General features: G+C 44.5%; 2 protein-coding genes across 2 annotated transcripts; both read right to left on the reverse strand.

The window, feature by feature from the left end:
* Positions 1 to 231: 231 nt before the first annotated feature.
* LOC120660594 (monoacylglycerol lipase-like) lies at positions 232 to 4043 on the reverse strand. Its single transcript, XM_039939178.1, has 7 exons — positions 3414 to 4043; positions 2433 to 2471; positions 2291 to 2361; positions 1776 to 1840; positions 1573 to 1665; positions 1370 to 1462; positions 232 to 922 (listed from the first exon to the last, which is right to left on the reverse strand). Exons 1-7 carry the CDS (start codon positions 3857 to 3859, stop codon positions 503 to 505), a joined length of 1227 nt encoding a protein of 408 aa, XP_039795112.1. The 5' UTR covers positions 3860 to 4043; the 3' UTR covers positions 232 to 502.
* Positions 4044 to 4254: 211 nt separating this feature from the next.
* On the reverse strand, positions 4255 to 5105 carry LOC120662653. Its single transcript, XM_039941755.1, has one exon. The coding sequence runs from the start codon at positions 4753 to 4755 to the stop codon at positions 4255 to 4257; it is 501 nt and encodes a 166-aa protein (XP_039797689.1). The 5' UTR covers positions 4756 to 5105.
* Between the last annotated feature and the right edge of the window lie 13365 nt (positions 5106 to 18470).

The following is an 18470-nucleotide window of genomic DNA, read 5'->3' on the forward strand; positions in this document are numbered from 1 at the left end:
ATTCACTGTAGTTTTTGCCGTACAGAAAATTGGCAATGGACTATTACCGTCAGCAACTGAAGTCAATTGTGATTGCTTATTGACACAAAGCAAAAGCAACATATCTGTAAAACTGCACATCGATGATACAATTTGGATCTATGCTTACAGTATTAATCCCTGAAATATTCACCTGTCAAATCGATCAGGATTAAGTGAAAAAGGAGAGAGAAAGAGAATTACCAAGGTCAATTCATTAAAAAAAAGATCCAAACTTTTCCTTTCAAAGCATCGATGAGAAAACTGCAGATCAGCAGATACATTATGTTCCACAACTCCAATATTACTTACATTTTCACATAGGCTCTTTTCTATCTAACAACAGAAGAGAAATGACCATGATGGTAGGAAAGGAAGATAAACATCCTGACACATCCTATTTTACAATTACATTCTATACTCTATATTAAGTATCCAGTTCCACAAACTGGCATAAGTAGAAGGACCTTGTAGCTGATTCACCTCACCTTCTCTCAAGAACATCAAGTCTTGCGGTCAACCAATTGATGATGTCATTTGCGATATCATCCCTTTCCGGTTCAAAGAGAAGATCATGCAAATATCCGTCATATAATTTTATTGATTTATTTGTTGACATTGATGTGTGGTATAGTCGCTGGGATGATGTCGGATCAGTTATCGTGTCAGCTGTACCATGTAGAACTAGAAAAGGAACAGTAACTCTGCTCAAGTTTCTTTGCAAATATGATGATATTCGGAGTATTTCATTGCCAGTTCTAACTCTAATTGGTCCGGTATACACAAGGGGATCTGAATACTTCATCTTCAGAGCCTCTGGATCACGGGAAACAGGAGGTCCTCTCTTATGTAAAGCACTAACTCTATATTTTGGAGCTAGCACAGAGAATATTGGTGCAACAACCTGATGTTTGAGAAATAAAAACATATAAGCATCTGGGAATTGAAAATTCTTGTTGGAACATTACAATTCAAAGAATAAATCAACTACATACAGGCACTCCCACAAGTTAAGAAATCATTGTCTATATTAGCATTTTTATGATTGATGACGCAAGAATATAACTCCGCAATTTTCTGAGATCAGACATGACCAGATGGAACAATTAAAATTTTGCATTTCAATAAGTAAACCATGTGATGTGTCATTGCCCCCTTAAAATTCCTTGGACGTGCACAACCAACAGAGCTAGATAAGCATACAAGATTATCATGGATGGCAGATACTACAAATAAAATTCTACATGTAACCATAGACCAATAAATAGACAGGTAAATGTCAAAAATTCTTTGCATTGACAGGTAAAACACTTGTTGATTACATGTAACCATGCAGAAGGATTGTGCTTACTTTGATGATTGGATGAGATGGTTGAACATGAATAGCTGGTGATGTTAAGACCACACCTTCTACATGAAGTTTTACACAAGGATCTAGAGCTGCCTTCAGACATTCATGCAAACAGTAAAAAGAATTGAAGTTAGAATCCTGCATATGTGGCCCTATGGTCTCACTAGGGTGAGGGTTAATTACACTAAAAAACTTTATTTTACCTTCAAAACAATAGCTCCACCTGTGGAGTGCCCAAATAAGAAGCATGGCAAACCATGGTTTTCCTCCAATACAATATCCTCAAGAAATTCTTTCTGTGCAGGAAGGAATTTTGAGAAGATCAAGAGAAATCTATGACAAGAAAAAAATCCACAACTTGATAATTATATATCTATGTGCTTATTCTGTATGTAAGAAACAGTACCAAGTCACCAACAGCATGATCAAGAGATGAAACATATCCATGAACCCCATCACTTCCACCGTGTCCTTAGGAGACAAAATACAAGACAAAAATCAGATAACTCCAAAATGTATGCATAAAAAATAGCAGGAATGCAACTACAAATCCATGTAGTAGTATAGCAGAGAAAGGGCAAATTAATAGCAAATACTGAAAATAAAGTATAGAATCAGACTCAACTCTACTAGCGTATTTTGTTTGAAACATTTTAAAATAGGTTTGTATTGAACCACGCCACCACAATGTGCAAACATGAAATTGAAGAGAGGGGACACTTGGCATTATGGACCTAACAATCATTTTTCAGCAGTATACATAATATATTTTGAAGATATTTACGTCTCAAATCTCATATTGACTTAGGAGCAGTTGATTTACCACTTTACCATATTTTGATGAGAGCACTCAAAGCAATGAGAAGATCATGCCAAATCAACACTCGACTACTTGAGCAGTAATACGTGACAGTAACTCACCAATCCAGTCCATGGCATAAACTTTAAGCCCTTGATCATTCAACAGTTTTGCGAAATGGCTGTACCTTCCACTGCAGATCACTGCTGTTAGCAAAAGCCACTATGAAAAGCAATCCTGGAATACATGCAGGATATGGTGTACCTATGCTCGTTTAGACCATGCAACAGAACAACAACACCCCTACATATTTGAAAAGCAAAAAGAAAAAAGTAAAAGAAGAGATTAATTTGTTAGGATAAAATGTCACAAATTTATACAGGCATTCGAGGTACTAGTATACCATCCAACGTATGTAATTGATAACTATTTCAGCATGCATGCACAGTACAAGATATAATGCCTCCAGCAGATTGATAGCTTCCTGAACATATAGAGAGAGCAGGACATGATGTCTAAAGCATGCACAAGCGTAGCTATATGTAAATCAAGTCTTGTTTGCTAGTGCATGGCTGTATGCATGCATCACTCGAAAAGGTATCAACAATACTTCAATTCCAAAAGACCTGATACTAAGCGAATCATCTAGGACTCTAGTATTATTTTCATCATTACTAATACAAAGATACAAACAAATCCCCAAATGAGAAGGTGTCAGGTGGTCCAATATAATGTTGTCCCCCGTTTACAATCCGGTCCAAGCAGATAAGAACCTACCTCTACTTTAATCGGTACAAAAACTGATAAGCAACAAAATTTCGTTGTAGTAAGTAGGAACCCAATTTTGCATGATTCAATCCCTAAGCAAGCTCCTAAAGGGACAGACAAGCTTACGCTTCAGTAGAACAAGCCATATTTCCCATGCCCCCTTCACTACAGGACAAAGTGATTCACCTAAAGTAAACAACAACAACAACAACAAAACAAAGGCCCTTGAATTATGCAGTTGCTCTATGCTACCAACGCCACCAGGCCACCAATCAAATTAATCCCGCCAAAATAACTTTCTCGGCATGTCAGGTTTCAATAGCCAACCGCTCCATCTCATCACTTCCCAACAGTAACAACACGGTATCGCATTCACGCAGTCACGTCCATTCCAAGAGGACGCGCCACAGGTCAGCGGATTCTCGGTACTATGATTGAAAAAAGGTGGTAAGTGGAGGGGTAGGGAGGTGTGAATACTTGACGCGGGCCGCGGCGGCCGGAGTCCACGACTGCGTGAAGAGCGCGTCGCCCCTGGCGGTCTCGAACACGGCGAAGTCCCTCCTGCTCCGCCCCGTCCCCGTCCCAGCCTCGCTGGCGTCCGCGTCCGCCTCCTCCCGCAGCCTCCGGATCGCCAGCTCCCGCCGCACCGCCGCGTCCATCTCCACCGCCTCCGTCCTCCCCGCCTCCGTCTCCACCACCACCACCACCTCCTCCTCTTCCTCCCCGTCAGCGCCCGCGGAGGCCATCTCCGACGCGGGCGGCGGCACCGCGAGGCACAGCCGCCGCCGCGGCTGGTCTTGCTGCGTCCGCGCCGCGACAGGCGGCGCGACGAGGACGCGGACCGCCGCGGCCCGCGACGGCAGCCGCCGGAGAGAGGGGGTCGCCCCCGCCGCAGCCGGCGAGGCCGCGGGTGGGGCCCACATGCCGGCGGGGCCGCCGGGTGGCACGAGGGAGGAAGAGAACGGAAGGGATCGCGGAATGGAACGGAGGAGGAAGGGGGGGCAAGGGATCTCGGAATGGAAGCTTCTGCGACGGTGGTTACGAAATGGAGAAATGCCCCGTCAAAATCCTTCGCGCGGCCGTTATTATACGCTACCCGTATATTAATTAGAACACGAGCGGGCGGAAACGAATTTGGGATGCCCAGCTGGCTGCGCCGGGACGCGTGTCAGAGCAACTTCAATAGTTTCTCTAAAAAAATTAGATAATTAAAAATAGTTAAATAAAAGTAAAAACTGGATCCAATAATTTTTTCATCTGCTCATCCTTGCCATCCCACATCCTTCGTGAGCTATTTTTGCCTCCTCCCATCGCTTATCTATCTGTGTGAGGGCCCATCCTCTCTCTCCTTCCGTCCCGACCGCGCCGCCCCTCCCCTACCGGCGCGGCTCGGCCTCGCCGCGCCTCCCCTGCCGGCCTGCCTTGACGCTGCCGTGCTTCCCGTGCTGGCGAGGCTCCGCCCCGCTGCCCTCCCCTGCCGGCGCGGCTCGGCGCCGCCCCCCTCCATCGAGGCTCGGCGCCTCCCCAGCGACCACCCTCCGCAGCCCGGCAGCTCGGCTTCTGCTGCTTCGAGGCGCTCCGCCGCCGCCTCGGTGAGCCCCCTCCGCGCGGTCCCAGCGGCACGCGCCATCCGCGCCTTGGCCGCCAGCGCGTCGCTCGCGCGAACGGCAAGCGCGGCCATGTCGGCGCTCGCGAGCGGGCGGCCGAGCATCCCCACAGGGAGGACGAAGTATGTCTGCCTCCGGCGGAGCAGCTCGTCGGCGCCGAGCGCGGGCATGGTCCGCGTTGAAGTAGAGCGCAGCTCCCATGAAGGAGCCATCCGCCGTATTGCCGCCGGCGCCGAGCACGTCGGAGGCGAAGACGGGGGAGGCCGCCCGTCTCGTACGTGGACGAGCAGTCCGGCCTCCGCGACCACCCGTGCGTCTCAGCCTTCTTCGCCATGGGCTCGCGTGGATCTCCCTGTGGGAGAGGGGCACCTTCTCCGTGGACACGGAGCGGGGCACCTGGCCTCAAGCTCGAGCGTAGAGCGGTCAAGTGGCACAGCGTCTAGGAGATCCCGCCGGTGCTGGAGGATGGAGGACGGGAGGTGGAAGACAGCACCGGCCACCTTGGAGCGAGAGGATGGTGGGGAACGGGATGGAGTGGAGGAATGGAGAAACTGTTGTTGGATTTTTCACCTTTTAGATAAATAAATTGACTAGTTAAATGGATAGCTAAATAGAATTTGGCTAGTGTAATTTGAAGGATCTCTTGGAGATACTCTCAATGGCTGCAATGCCACGTGGGACCGGGTGCGGGAGCTGAACTGCCCGTGCCGGATGCATGGTTTACCAAATCGTCGGTAATCGGACCGGTACCGGTTTAGTCCGGTACGAAACCGGCCAAATTTTAAAAATGAAAAATTCTCAAAAAATTCCTAAAAATATTTCAAGGTACGACGAATCTAATGGTGTCAAATTTTCCTAAATATTTGATCATTTAGTATGGTTTGCGGAATTTAGAAGTTAAATCAAAAAAGAAAAAGAAAAAAAACGACGGCCCATTAAGGCCCATCGCGCGGCACAGCGTATTTAACCTATCCCCAAGTGCCCCGCAGCCTCAACCGCCCCCCGTCCGCTCCTCTCGCCCCTAGGCACCCCTGTCCGTCGCCAGCACCCGCCGTCCGCCGCCCTGACCCGGCCATCCGGCCCCTGAGAGCGGCTAACCGGTCCCCCACACCGGTAAGCCGGGCCGGTACCAGATCTACCGGTACCGACCGGTTAGCCGCCCTTGGACGCCGGTTTACCGGCCCGGTTAGGCGGTAAACCGCCACGAGCGGCGGTAAGCCGCCGGCAGGTCAGGTTTCCCCCCCTAGGATTTAGATGTATTTAGATGATTTTTTTAGGATTTAGGTGAATGACTTAGGTATATTTAGAATGTAGGTAAGATTTAGGATTTAGAATGTTTTAGGATTTAGGATGTTTTAGGATTTAGGTGTATTTAGATGATTTTTGACACTATGACTTAGGAGTTAGAATATTAGATGATATATTTTTGTTGTCCATGTATGCAGATAGACAATGGCAAGCAGAGATGTATTCAGCGCATGACGGATCTCCAGAGCGCCGTCCAGGCATTGCAGGAGTTTGACGTGTTTCGGCAGAAGGTTGGCGAGTATAGCAGTGAAATGGCAATGCGGATGGCGATGGACCCAAAGACATCCCCAAGTAAGAGTTACTCCGTATGAAATTATTGTTTTCTCTATTCGAATATATTGCTTACATACTCGGTTGCACATGCAGCGTCATGGTGGATGATGTTCGGATAGTCCACAGCACTCTTCTTCCTCCTACAGCGATTCGAGGCACTCTTTTCACTATCCCATTCCTGACATCAGCATGCAGCCACCGACGAAATGGGTGTACGAATGGGAAGACCCCCATTTTTACACTATGTTAGTTCAGGAATGGCAGACAACATCGGCGTGGACGGGCCAAACTTGGCAACACTACAAGGCTGAGCTGCTTAGAGTGCGAGGTATCGCTTTGATGTCCAACGCCGAATACCAAACCGCGTCCCAAATGGGGGTCTTCCCATTTCTACGCTGAACTTTCGTTTCATGTGTCTAGGTGTATGACTCTGTATTTGTATGCACGCTTATTACTATTATATTTGTATGTATGATTATAACTTGTTGCTTTGGTATGGTCATTTACATTAAAATGTGTATAGCTCATGCCGAAATTTTCTTTTATTTTACACCGGGATCTATTTTTCAAGCGGCGGAAAACTAACCGGTATACCGGTCCAACCGGCCGGTATACCGGTATAACCGGCCGGTTTACCGGTTCGAGCTACCCCTCCCACATCACCGGTATACCGGTCCGTACCGTTTGAACGCCGAGATTTGAATTCAAACAAATTCAAACGGGGTTTTGTCCGGTTCCGACCGGTAACCGGCCTAACCGGACCGGTAAACCGGTACCGGAGCCCGGCGGTTAGGCCGGTCCGGTCGGAAATTAAAACCCTGGCCGGATGTCAGTGTACAGTCTCCGTATTAGAACTAGAAGTCGTTTAACACATGAGTTAGCAGACCGAGGAGTGTTTAATTAGGGATATTTTTTCATATATGCCCGTATTAAATGCGATGGCGGTGCACCGTAGTCATAAACACATATGCAGCTCAATTGGTTACGGATGCTGGTCCTGAGGCGTGAGGTTGTCGATTTGAGACTTGGTAGCCCCAATTTATTTTGTGGAGGGGAGCTTGAATAAAATAATTAGAGCTCATGAAAATAATTTTAGAAAGTTCAAAAACATAGATTTAACTCTAAAAGAATTGATAATATATTTTGTATGTGAAATGATCTTGGTGATGCCTAGAGAGAGGGGATGAATAGACAAATCTGCAAAACTTGAAAAAATATTATTCGCACAAATCAGTCCTGTCGGAACTTCTTCCGACTCTGTGAAGGAACTTCCGACCCTACACTAAGGTTTGAACGAAATTCAAAAACAAATATGAAATCAAAAAACATGTTTGAATCAAAGGTTCACCAATGTGTAGAGAAAATCCCTGCAAGTGATCTCGTGCACTAGAACCACTCAACGACATAGATCGGGACAAAACAAGCTTAGATCAACAAGAACAAGATATGAGCAAGTAAACTAATGACACAAAGATTTGTTCCCGGAGTTCACACCCACAAAGGATGCTACGTCTCCGTTGAGGAGCTCACAAAGAGCCGAGTTGCCCTATAACCCTTATCCTCACCCAATCCACCACTTAGGAGGATTGAGTACTCACTAGCTCTTGTCCACAAAGGATGGGGTAATACAAACTTTCCGGGGCGCTCGCACTTCATACCATCAAAGTTCTGAATAAAACTAAGGCATGCACGGGAGAAGGATTTAGGGAAAGGTACCCACCTTTTAACGGGAGAAAGGCCTTTACCGGGAGGATCACCCTCCAAATTCGAAGTTTTTTTCCTGGAAGTTAGAGGACGCTTCACGGGGGACGCCGAACCGTCTAGGAGCAAGCTCCAAGAGTAATAAATGCGAATCGAAAGAATGGAGATGCTTCTAGTGCCTTGAAAAGAACTTGGCTGCTCACTCTTGTCAAGAACTCAAACTCACACTTGAATCTAGCTCACACCCAAGCCCTTGCTTGGATTCACTCAAGGATTTAGCACTTGTAGGGAGTGGGGAGAGGTTTTGAAAGCTTGACAGTGTGTTTTGGTCAGGGAGAGTCAGCAAGCATAACTGAAAGGGGTGAGGGGTATTTATAGAAGCCCCTCAAAAACTAGCCGTTGCTGACAGATTATGTGTTTGTCGGAACTTCCAACACTAAGTCGGAACTTCCGACCAGTTATATTTTAGCTGGCCGAGAGGGATTTGTCGGAAACAACACAAGACCTCCGATAGAGGGGTCGGAACTTCCGACCCAGTGATTTATAGCTGGCCGAGGACTTGTTGTCGGGAAAAGCCCGGCACTTCCGATGGGGGTCGGAACTTCCGACCCCTACTGATTTTTCTGGTTCCGGCACTTCCGATGGGGGTCGAAACTTCCGACCCCTACTGATTTTTCTGGTTCAAGTGCTCGTGAGTGCGTGGTGTCTTGTATTGATTGTTAGATTCTTAACTAGACACTTTAGCATCTCCAGACTATTGTTCGCGTCTCTCTTAATAGTATGGTGCTTCTTATACTCAAATTCAAAATAGAAATTAATAAAAATCATCAATGAAGCTCATGCATCGATTCTTTAGCGAATATGGTGTCGATACTTGCTCTTTTCAATTTCAATGATTTTAAATCCTGCTCATAACTCAATAAACGCATTAGCTCCTTAATTGTGCGTGTCACTATCATCAAAGCTCATTTAGGGGACCAAATGCACTTACAGTGTGAGCTTCAATTATTTTATTTAAATTCTGATGTATCTCTAGTACGTTTTTTTGAAATTTTTGGAGAATTTTGGGGCTTAAAGATATTTTTATAGTTTAAAAAGTATATCTACTATTTGTTGGATTTTTTAATTAAAAACATAATTCGAAACCACTTTTAATTATTGCATGGATTCGGATTCCTGGTTTTCAAAGTTTAGGAACCGGGATAACACACTTTGACAAATTCAAGAATCTGAATTTCTAGTTTTATAAGTTTAGGAACCAGAATGCCACACCTCGACAAGTTCAAGGACCGGCCATGTATTTTACTCATGTATGTGAATATGAAGAATGGGACGTAACGAATTGAGATTGTGTTTGATCTACTACATTTTTGCATTTACATATTCCCTCCATCCCAAAATAATTGTAATTTTAACATTCAAATTTTATCCCACAGAGTGTACAATTTTACCTTGAATGAGATCCATCTAATTAAAACAATACCAATTACTAAGAAAGCATTGTATAGGGGAATGCATAGAGCCAATAATATATTTAGTAGATATTACTTTTCTACTTCCAACGCATATGCGATGCTCGAGGTGTCTTCTTCCCATTGCTCATCTTCTAATTTGACGGTGACTGTTACACTTGGTGAAGAAAAGGGAAGGTTGTGATTAACGCTGGTCTTGATCTCTGTTGCCGCTACCGGGCTTGTGTCCATGTTGTCGGAGAGATACTCATTAAAATCATCAGAGTGGTAGTCGTCAAGGTTAACTCTCTCCAGGGAATCATCATTCGATTCCTGGATTTTCGAGATACACACCATGAGGACTTCTCGGCAAAGGTCTTTGATGTCTTGCGTGTCTTCCTCTTCTAATGGGGCTTTCGGTTTGCCTTCCTGGAATGGGAGCTCGTTGGTACAGAGATTGAATACCTCTGCAGAACGATGATGGAGCCCCTTCTCCTCCCATCGCACCATTCTCCCCTCTAGAGTTGATTTTATAACCAAATTCAGGAAAGAGTCATGGGGAATTGGGTCTTCCTTGCCCGAGTTGGAGTCGACTCGATTAGAGGTCGGAGTTCTTAGACTGTCCTTCCCTTTTATAAGTAGGAGCAGATCATCCAAGTCCTTCTCCCAGTCGGAGGGGGATTTGGACTTATTCAGGATGAATATGGATTGGAACGTATGTCTTGGATTGGGCGAATCTGGGAACGGTATTCCCATTTCCTCCCGAAGTGCGATGTCATTCATCCACAGCATGTAATCTTTAGCTGGGCTTATTTCGTCTGGCTCATCTGCAATGCAGTCGGTCTCTTGATCGGAGATGGAGTCCGCATCTTCTTGCCTTGTAGTGTCTTTGGGTTGATGAGTCATCCTCGTTGTACTGCCATGATCAACCTGATCGTCCCCAAAGAAAGTGTCGCCTGGGCGAACAAGTTGCGGGCTATACTTTTTGGGTGTCTAATGGCTTTCCGAGATTGGTCAGGAGCTTTCTTGTACTTGCTTTGCTTTTGATTGTTGCCAGAGTTCATCGATCATATGTGGATTGCATAATCCTTCATTAATAAATAAGTCGACATCGTCTGACCATTCTTCAAGATCATCAAATGGTTCCGAATGGTCCAATCCATCCATGAAGTCTATTGACACAAAAAATCCCGCCAGACAGATCTCTGCGCTCCATGTACGCTAGGGCTAGGGTGATCTTCTTCACTCCAAAGTACCGAACCCGAATCGGCGCGTGTGGTGTATGCGGGCTTGCCGGTCAATTTGACCATTCAACTGACAAGTTGAGAATGATCCTTTTGGAATCAAAGGCGATCGGCTGATCGGGTCGATGTAATCCTGGCATTGTTGACGATTGTTAAGTGCGAAATATGACCGTCAACTATACTCATAAAAGAAGAAAAACCATACCTCTTACTCGCATATTTGTATCACTAACCTAGCTCCACAGTTGTTTTCGAAGATTTATGTTTTCAGGAGCACAAGTCCAGAATAAGAAGAAAACTCGAAGAATACGCAGACAAAGTCGCAGAAGATCGCGTCCTGCGTAACACATGCAAAAGAGGCTCACCTGACAGACCAAACCGACCAATGGGACCCCGGCACCGACGTACCAACATCAGGACCCACCAGGCAGACACACGAAGAAAGGCGGTGGCCAGAGGTGCCAAATGGGGGTCGCCGAACCAAGGGTTCGGCCGAACTTGCTCTGGCTCCCGTCCAGGTGCACTTTGGCGGGAAAATCACTCTGATCCTCCTGAAGTCAGTGGCTGATGTTTCCATACAAGGAGATGGCGGGAACCGACCTCTCAACCTATAAAAGGGGCATCTCCTCTCTCACACCACAAACACCACTTGAAGGCCTCTCTCTCATACTCTCTTGTGACTTGTACTTCTTAGGGTAGTGGAGCTAGGCTAGTACTTCATCTCTTCAGCGAATCCAGTCGGTGAGCAATCCTCGGCCTCTGGTATGGCTTTGTATTCCGACATTCGTTATGCTATTCATATTGAGCTTGTTCTTGGTTATCTTGCTATGTTCTTAGCTTGCTTAGTCTTGATATGTGCTTTATCAAGTTATACTAGTTGCTTGCTTAGACCAGATGATCTGGGTAAGGATATCGGTTCATTGTGCTTTTGGGCTTACCTTAGCATCTTACCTGTCCATCCGAAGGGTGGGGGACCCGGGGTGCTAAGGTAGTGACCTCGTATGCGGGCATGGCGCCCGGGTATGCGGGATCCCTCAGATATGACGGTGCTCCACAATTTGACTGGGGTAGACCGCAGGTGGGGACAGCCCTGTCGGTCCGCCGGGAAGCTGCTTCTCGGTTAGCGTACTCATTGACGTTCGGGTATCGTGTAGGAGTTCATGCAAAGATGAAATGGGACTGGATGTTCTCCAGTGCGGGTCATTCTTCCCGATGTCTCTAATTTCCCGGCACCTGCAGCTCTAAGCATGTGGCTAACGTAACTTATCTGCTAACATGAATAGTATACTAGGATCTGTGCCTATGCTCCCACTAACCTTAAGTGTGCTTGTTTATTCTTTATTCATGAGAGTTGGCTGTTCTGTGTGTGTCACATTACCCCTGATTATCCTTTATTTATCACTTACCCCTGTATAATCAATAGTCTGCACCTTATTTCATAATGTCATGGTTATATAACTAATAAATATCTTTACACAACCTCGCCATCCCTTGGGAAAATATAAATAACGATAACCAGAATACTTCCGGGTGAAATGCTACAACGGTATATCCATGCACTTGCGGATCTTTCTGTAAACGTTAAGACATACCAACCCAGCATTTCTGGCGCTGTTGCTAGGGACGAGCTTAACACCCCCGTTCCTAGTTATTGCACTAAGAAATGCCAACAGACACCATTAGCGATAACAGCATAGTAGATGTGACATCCCGCCCCAGGGCTTAATATGATTAATAGGATATTCATACAAACAAGTTGCAACTTTTTTCGGAAGCCGATCTCAAAATAACTCCGAGGTTAAGCATCCTTGGCCCGGAGAAATTTGGGGATGGGTGACCGTCTTGGTGTTTACCGCCAATCCTGCTCAGGGATACCCTTAACAGTAGGGTTGTAGGTAGGGATCGACTAGCTCTGAAACTCGATGGTGCAAGGAACACAAGGATTTAGACAGGTTCGAGCCGTGAGATGCATATTACCCTACATCCTATGTGGTTGCTCGTATTGCCTTAGATGTTGATGTGTTTTGAGGGAGTCTCTGCCCACCCTTATATATTACAGGGGGACATGGTTATATGGAAAGTCCTAGCCGAGTGCAGTTGGAGTCCTACTACAACACGGTCGGATAGTTTTCTTGTACTGCAGCTAGTTCTACGCCTATTCGGATAGTTACAAGAGAGGTAAGGTATATCCATGCGCTATCCATTACTCTATAATATTCTATGCATATAAGCAGTCCCGCTGCCCCGGGTCTGACAGACAGACCGGGAAGTTCTTCCCGAGTGTGCACGAGTGAGGATAAAGTGTGCAGAAAAGACTTGTATTGGTCTGTGAGGATTGTCTATGTCCTGGATAAGCTGCCAGATGTAAACGGGCCCGACCTCGGGGAGGCAGGACGTTACTTTAGAATAAAGCATGGTAAATGAATAATCGACCATAAGGCCGATTTCAGCGTCCTGATGAACATGAGTAGTTCATCGGCTATTCGATCCAGATCTGTACGATCCATGACACTAAAGCCCAAAAGCTATCGGCTAGAAAGCTGATAGGGAACGGAGCACCGTTGAGCCCTTGATTCACTATGAATATAACCATAAACTAACAAAGCTTCAACTAACATTACCACCATTATTTTTTAGATAAAATGACAGTGATGCGTCCGGAAGTTGCAATCTAGAAATACTACTAGCAAGATATTAGTTTAGACTCCGCCAGTCGACAGATCCACCCATGATAGGACTTGATTCCCACGGCACATGATAGATAACCAAGATTAAGGTGCAACAAGCTATTAAATAATCTATCGTCGATTTTAACAGGATAAAAGCTAATGGAAGCAATCTGAACAGCGAGACGATAGACTAAAGGAAAATCAGCCGATGCAAACTTAATCAAGGTTTGGGTAAGTGTGATTCTACCACATCTAGCAAGAGATCAGATTGATGCAGCCTTACGAGATATGATAAGAATCGATAACTTGTGACTACCATAGATCGAGACAGAAGTGATGCATCGCTGGTTGAAGATCCAAGGTATTTCGTAAGGACACACCTATGATGCCCGAAATATGTCTCAATCTTTCACGGTACTTTACTAAACTTGAGGATAAATAATTAAATTATTCTTCTATGGACTTCTAATTCTCTCGACTCCAAGCAGCTTCCAGGTAGCAATACTGTATAAAAATTTAAGGGGAGAACTTGATTTCAGTAGAAGTAAGCAGACGTATAATAATCAGCCAAACGATCAACCAGAACCACTGGCCAATAGGAATATTTCTTGGGTCAAGAACTAGTAACACAGCCGGACCTTGATTCAATATCAGAAATGATCTCGTTATTACACAATGAAACCGAGCGGCAAGATTACTGGCCCAATTCCCAAACCAGATGTACAACATGTATAGACAAGGCAATTCCGATTGATAAATCCAAACTCAAGCAGCAACAACGATAGATAAATATATAGGAATCGATTGAAACCAGATAGTAGAAAATAATGTTTTGATTTGATCCAGCACCACAAGCAGTAGCAGCAGAGAAGAGATCGGCTTACAGTCGATGCAAACCAAACCCTAGATAGATCTTCCACCCGCGTCCACAAGGAACCACGATCAAAAGAAAAGACCTCAACGAGATCGAAGACACGTGCCCAGGCTATAACCTGATCACAAGCTCTCCACAATCCTCGATTGGATTGGTAGCCGTTGCCATGGCAGGAGAGACAGCAGCGCCGCCTCCTTGCTAAAACACGATCCCCCGTTACAAGGCCGACCTGGCCCTTTATTAGTGCACGCAGGCACATACTCAAATTAGTCCCGGACTCTAGTTGATTAAACAATTGAACCAGATAACACAAGGCCATGCGTCACTTTAGAACATATTAAAATAATGAATAATCACAGAAGAATTTCCCTTGATGGTTATATCATGCTTTGATGGCAAATTCAGTTGAGCATTGATGTCGGGAACCTTCTTTGCAGCAAGAGCGCCTTTTGTCATCAGCACATTGTTTCCAAAAATATCATTAGAGATAGAACCAAATTGGACTGATGATTTAATTGGCTCCTCGCAGCGAATCAAGGACTCACTAGCAGCAGCAAGAGTAGGAATACTCACATCATTCTCTTCCTCACGAAACAAATCTATCCTCGACTTTGGGGTAATTGCGGCAACCTTTTTCTTTAATTTTGAAGTAGAAAATACCTCAGCCTTAATGACAGTATCCGACATCGGTTTGAGAATATGATGAACTCCCTTGTGCACAAAAGAATAATGATTGGAACGACCACCATGTGTAGCATCAAGATCAAATTGCCATGGTCGACCCAACAATAAATGACACGCACTCATCGGTGCAACATCACAATCCACAGTATCCACATAATTTCCAATGGAAAATTTAACTCTAGTCTTATGAGTAATTTTTAGTGTACCACTTTCATTCATCCATTGGATATAACGCGGTGTGGGAAGCCTCTGCATAGACAAAGATAAAGCATGCACTGCACAACATCTAAACTAATGGCATTTGTGAAACTACCACCATCAATAATTACTTTGCATACCTTATCTTTAATGTTGCACTCAGATTGAAAAATATTGCTACCCTGCCCATCACCTTAACAATAGTTCCATCGCATTGCACCTCATGCGACATTAATGAAAAACCAGTCGTAGCATCATCATTGGATTCTAGTAATGGTTCATTATCTACTACATCACAAGAATCTTCACAAACCTACTGCTCAAGTGTAGAAGAAATATAAGAAATACTAGCATTCACTGGGACATCTGCTCCAACAATGGATGTGGCTGTAGGAAGATCACTAGGCAATCCCATTATAGCCGGCTGGTTAGTGGAAGCATGCTTCTCAAATTGTGTAGCGGAAGCAAATTCAGATTCAACCATATAAGAATTCCCGCTGCTAGATAATATATTCTTCTTTGGCTCAAGAGGAGGAGCAAATCGTCGTCGTAGAACCTCCTTCATCTCATACCAAGAAGTACAATAGTCATCACCATGTTCCAACTGCAATCTCTAGAACCATAATGACACAGAAAGAGAGAAGTTTTGTTTTGTCAAATTTGCCAGCTGATTTAATGGCAATTCACCAATCATATAACAATTTATTATAGCATCCTCCCACTCATAGTATTCTGATGGAGAGGTTGTTGCAAACAACATTGGCACAAACTCAAGGTATATGTCAAAACAGTAATCCATCATAAAAAATTAGCAGGGTATCGTGAGCAACCTGTCTCTGAATGCCAACTGATAAGGACACGCCTATGATGCCTGAAATATGTCTCAATCTTTCACGGTACTTAACTGAACTCGAGGATAAATAATTAAATTATTCTTCTATAAACTTCTAATTCTCTTGACTCCAAGCAGCTTCCAGGTAGCAATCTCTACTCCTAAAAATTGTCTAAACGGGACGTCGCCGTGCATCGTCCGTTGCGGGGTGCGATCTCTTCGTCCTTGGTTTGGTTCAGCCTCGAGCGGTCACAGATGACTCGAGGAGCGATCTGAGCCGCTCTCGCACCTCCCCCGACCCACCCGCACGCCCTCTTTTTCACTACTAGAAAACGGGCCTTGGGCACCGGCTGAGAAGGGCTAAAGGCACCGGTTTCCCAACCGGTGCCCCGCAACCGCGACCAATGGCCTCGCCTTAAGACACCGGGTTTTTCAACCGGTGCCTTAGGCTTCCATTGGTACCGGTTGGAAAGACCAGCCGGTACCAAAGAGGCAGCCACGCTGACGTAAGGTGGCAGCCCCTTTGGTACCGGTTGGTATTTCCAACCGGTACCAATGACATTTTCCATTTTTTCCCAAATCCAATTTTGTTTGTTATATTTATTACTGTTTATTCTTTTATAATTGCTAAACGCACTCAAGCTCTACAGTACTATACGTTCATTGGTCATTCGTGTTCGTTTTCAGAGAATATTTGAAACTAACTAAAAGTGAAATGCGAGCATATAATTAAGCTAATTAGATGAACTAATATATTTACAAATTTACAAACATCAAGGCATAATGTTTAAAAATATTTACAAATGTACAAGTCATGTTAGCAGTCCAACTACTAGTCCCCTCAGGAGGTCGACGGAAGTCCTCTATAGATGTGACCATCATGGTAGAACTCGCATCTAGGATCCAAGATCTTGTTCAAAATGAATTCGATGAGCTGCTTGCACACGGCGTTGATCCAATCAGTAGAGTAACATTCATCCCCCAGTTGAGACATCTATCATTTAGGAAAAAAGGATTAACATCATGTGCGTTAGTACAATTATGAAAATATACTAGTGAACAGTTTGGACGTACTCTCGTTTCTTCATCAGTAGCCTTCCCGCATGGAGTCATGATGTGCAAGTAGTCGCATACGTAGTACCTGCACCAATCAGTTCCTTGTTGTTGTCTCGCACACTTAAGGAGAAACAAATAGATTACTCAATTTATAGAACAATTTGGGATTATATACTTAACTAGACAAATCTTTATGAATGAACATATCGGATAATCCATGTTAACGTTCAGTTCGGGCCTTAAGTTTGATATTCAGGAATTGTTATTAACAGAAAAAGTTTGATATTCAGGTCCTTTGTTATTTTTCACAATTTTTTTCCAAACCCTGTGCTCAAAGTTAAGTTTGATATTCAGGAATTGTTATTAACAGAAAAAAATGATTTGATTCTGCAAACTGAACTTACCTGTTCAAGGGGTCTATGATATGTTGGATTGCGGACTTTGGATTTCTCATTGAGTCAAAGACTATAAGATTGCCGGTCTCTATGGAAAGTATGAGTAAAATCCAATGATAACTGCAGATATAGATAGGATATATACATAAATGTATTAGACAACTTAGTATTTATTTAGTAATATAACAGAGGATTGAGTCGACCAAGGCTTACCCAAAGTTGTATGGTATGAATATATAGGATTTGTAATTTTGCCTAGTCAATGAATCGTACATGTTTTGGCACGTTTCCTTGTAACTTTCGTTGATCAATTTTTGGTTGACTAGCAAAGGAGACATGAAGCCGATCTGATGGTGCCATCCATGTTTTCGGCTTCTTTGGATCTCCTGTCTAAACGATGCAATAGAAATTTTATAATGCACACATATAATTATGTTCTTGTTAACAAAAAGTATTAATGTAGAGGTAAGTGATACTTACAAAACCCAAATGGTGATGATAGAGGCGTCGAGGGCTTGTCGATGGTAAATGTGATATAAATTTTGGAAGTACACCCAGAAGTCGTCCTCCCCGCGGAAGAAATCATGGTTGACTCCAAACATTTTCCCTTCGTCATTCGCCATTCGCAAGTACCATCTATGCAAATTGAACATCTGCGTGCCTAGACTTTTCTCCTCTTCCTCAGTGATAAAAGGTTTTCCATGCTGAAATGGAGTAATAGCGCGAGCGACAGGGATTTTTGCCTCCACATGCCCCGTTGCCTCCTCTAGCGTTAATCTAGTTTCAGAAAGAAATATTGCGGCCTGTAGGTCCGCCTGGAGTTGTACGTCCGTCGGGTGTAGGAGTGGCAACCCTGGCACCCGGAGGGGCTCGAGTTCTTTTTGTTGTGTGCCAAGCTGAGGAATGGTCTTGCCACATTTTTTCTTCAGATTTCTCACCTTGTGTGCCTTTGTCAGAGTACGATCATAGTCCGAGGGTAAGCTTTTCTGTTTTGGTGGGTTGTCTAGGTTTGCGAGAAGCTTTTTCCCTAGTTCTAGAGGTACCTTTTCCCTCGACGGGGGGACTTTAGGCTTCAATTGTTCTTTTATATATCGAGCAGTCTCCTCTTCCAACTCCTCAGCGGTTTTCTCGTAGGTTAATTGTCTTTTGACCGTTTTCTGCTTCTTCTTTGAGGGTCCAGCCACTGGGAGGGATGCTGTCTTTTTCTTTCCCTTTCCTGGTGTAGGAGGAGTTAGAGTACTC

This window comes from Panicum virgatum, chromosome 2N, assembly GCF_016808335.1.
Source record: "Panicum virgatum strain AP13 chromosome 2N, P.virgatum_v5, whole genome shotgun sequence".
Classification (NCBI taxonomy): Eukaryota; Viridiplantae; Streptophyta; class Magnoliopsida; order Poales; family Poaceae; genus Panicum; species Panicum virgatum.

What these genes read in the sequence shown, in the direction of transcription:
- LOC120660594 (XM_039939178.1), bottom strand. Translation starts at nt 3,859, where the DNA reads ATGTGGGCCCCACCCGCGGCCTCGCCGGCTGCGGCGGGGGCGACCCCC. An exon ending in CATGGTCTAAACGAGCATAG is followed by an intron (nt 2,362 to 2,432) that starts GTACACCATATC and finishes AGTGATCTGCAG; the next exon opens with TGGAAGGTACAGCCATTTCG. An exon ending in ATCATGCTGTTGGTGACTTG is followed by an intron (nt 1,666 to 1,775) that starts GTACTGTTTCTT and finishes CTTCCTGCACAG; the next exon opens with AAAGAATTTCTTGAGGATAT.
- LOC120662653 (XM_039941755.1), bottom strand. Translation starts at nt 4,755, where the DNA reads ATGGCTCCTTCATGGGAGCTGCGCTCTACTTCAACGCGGACCATGCCC.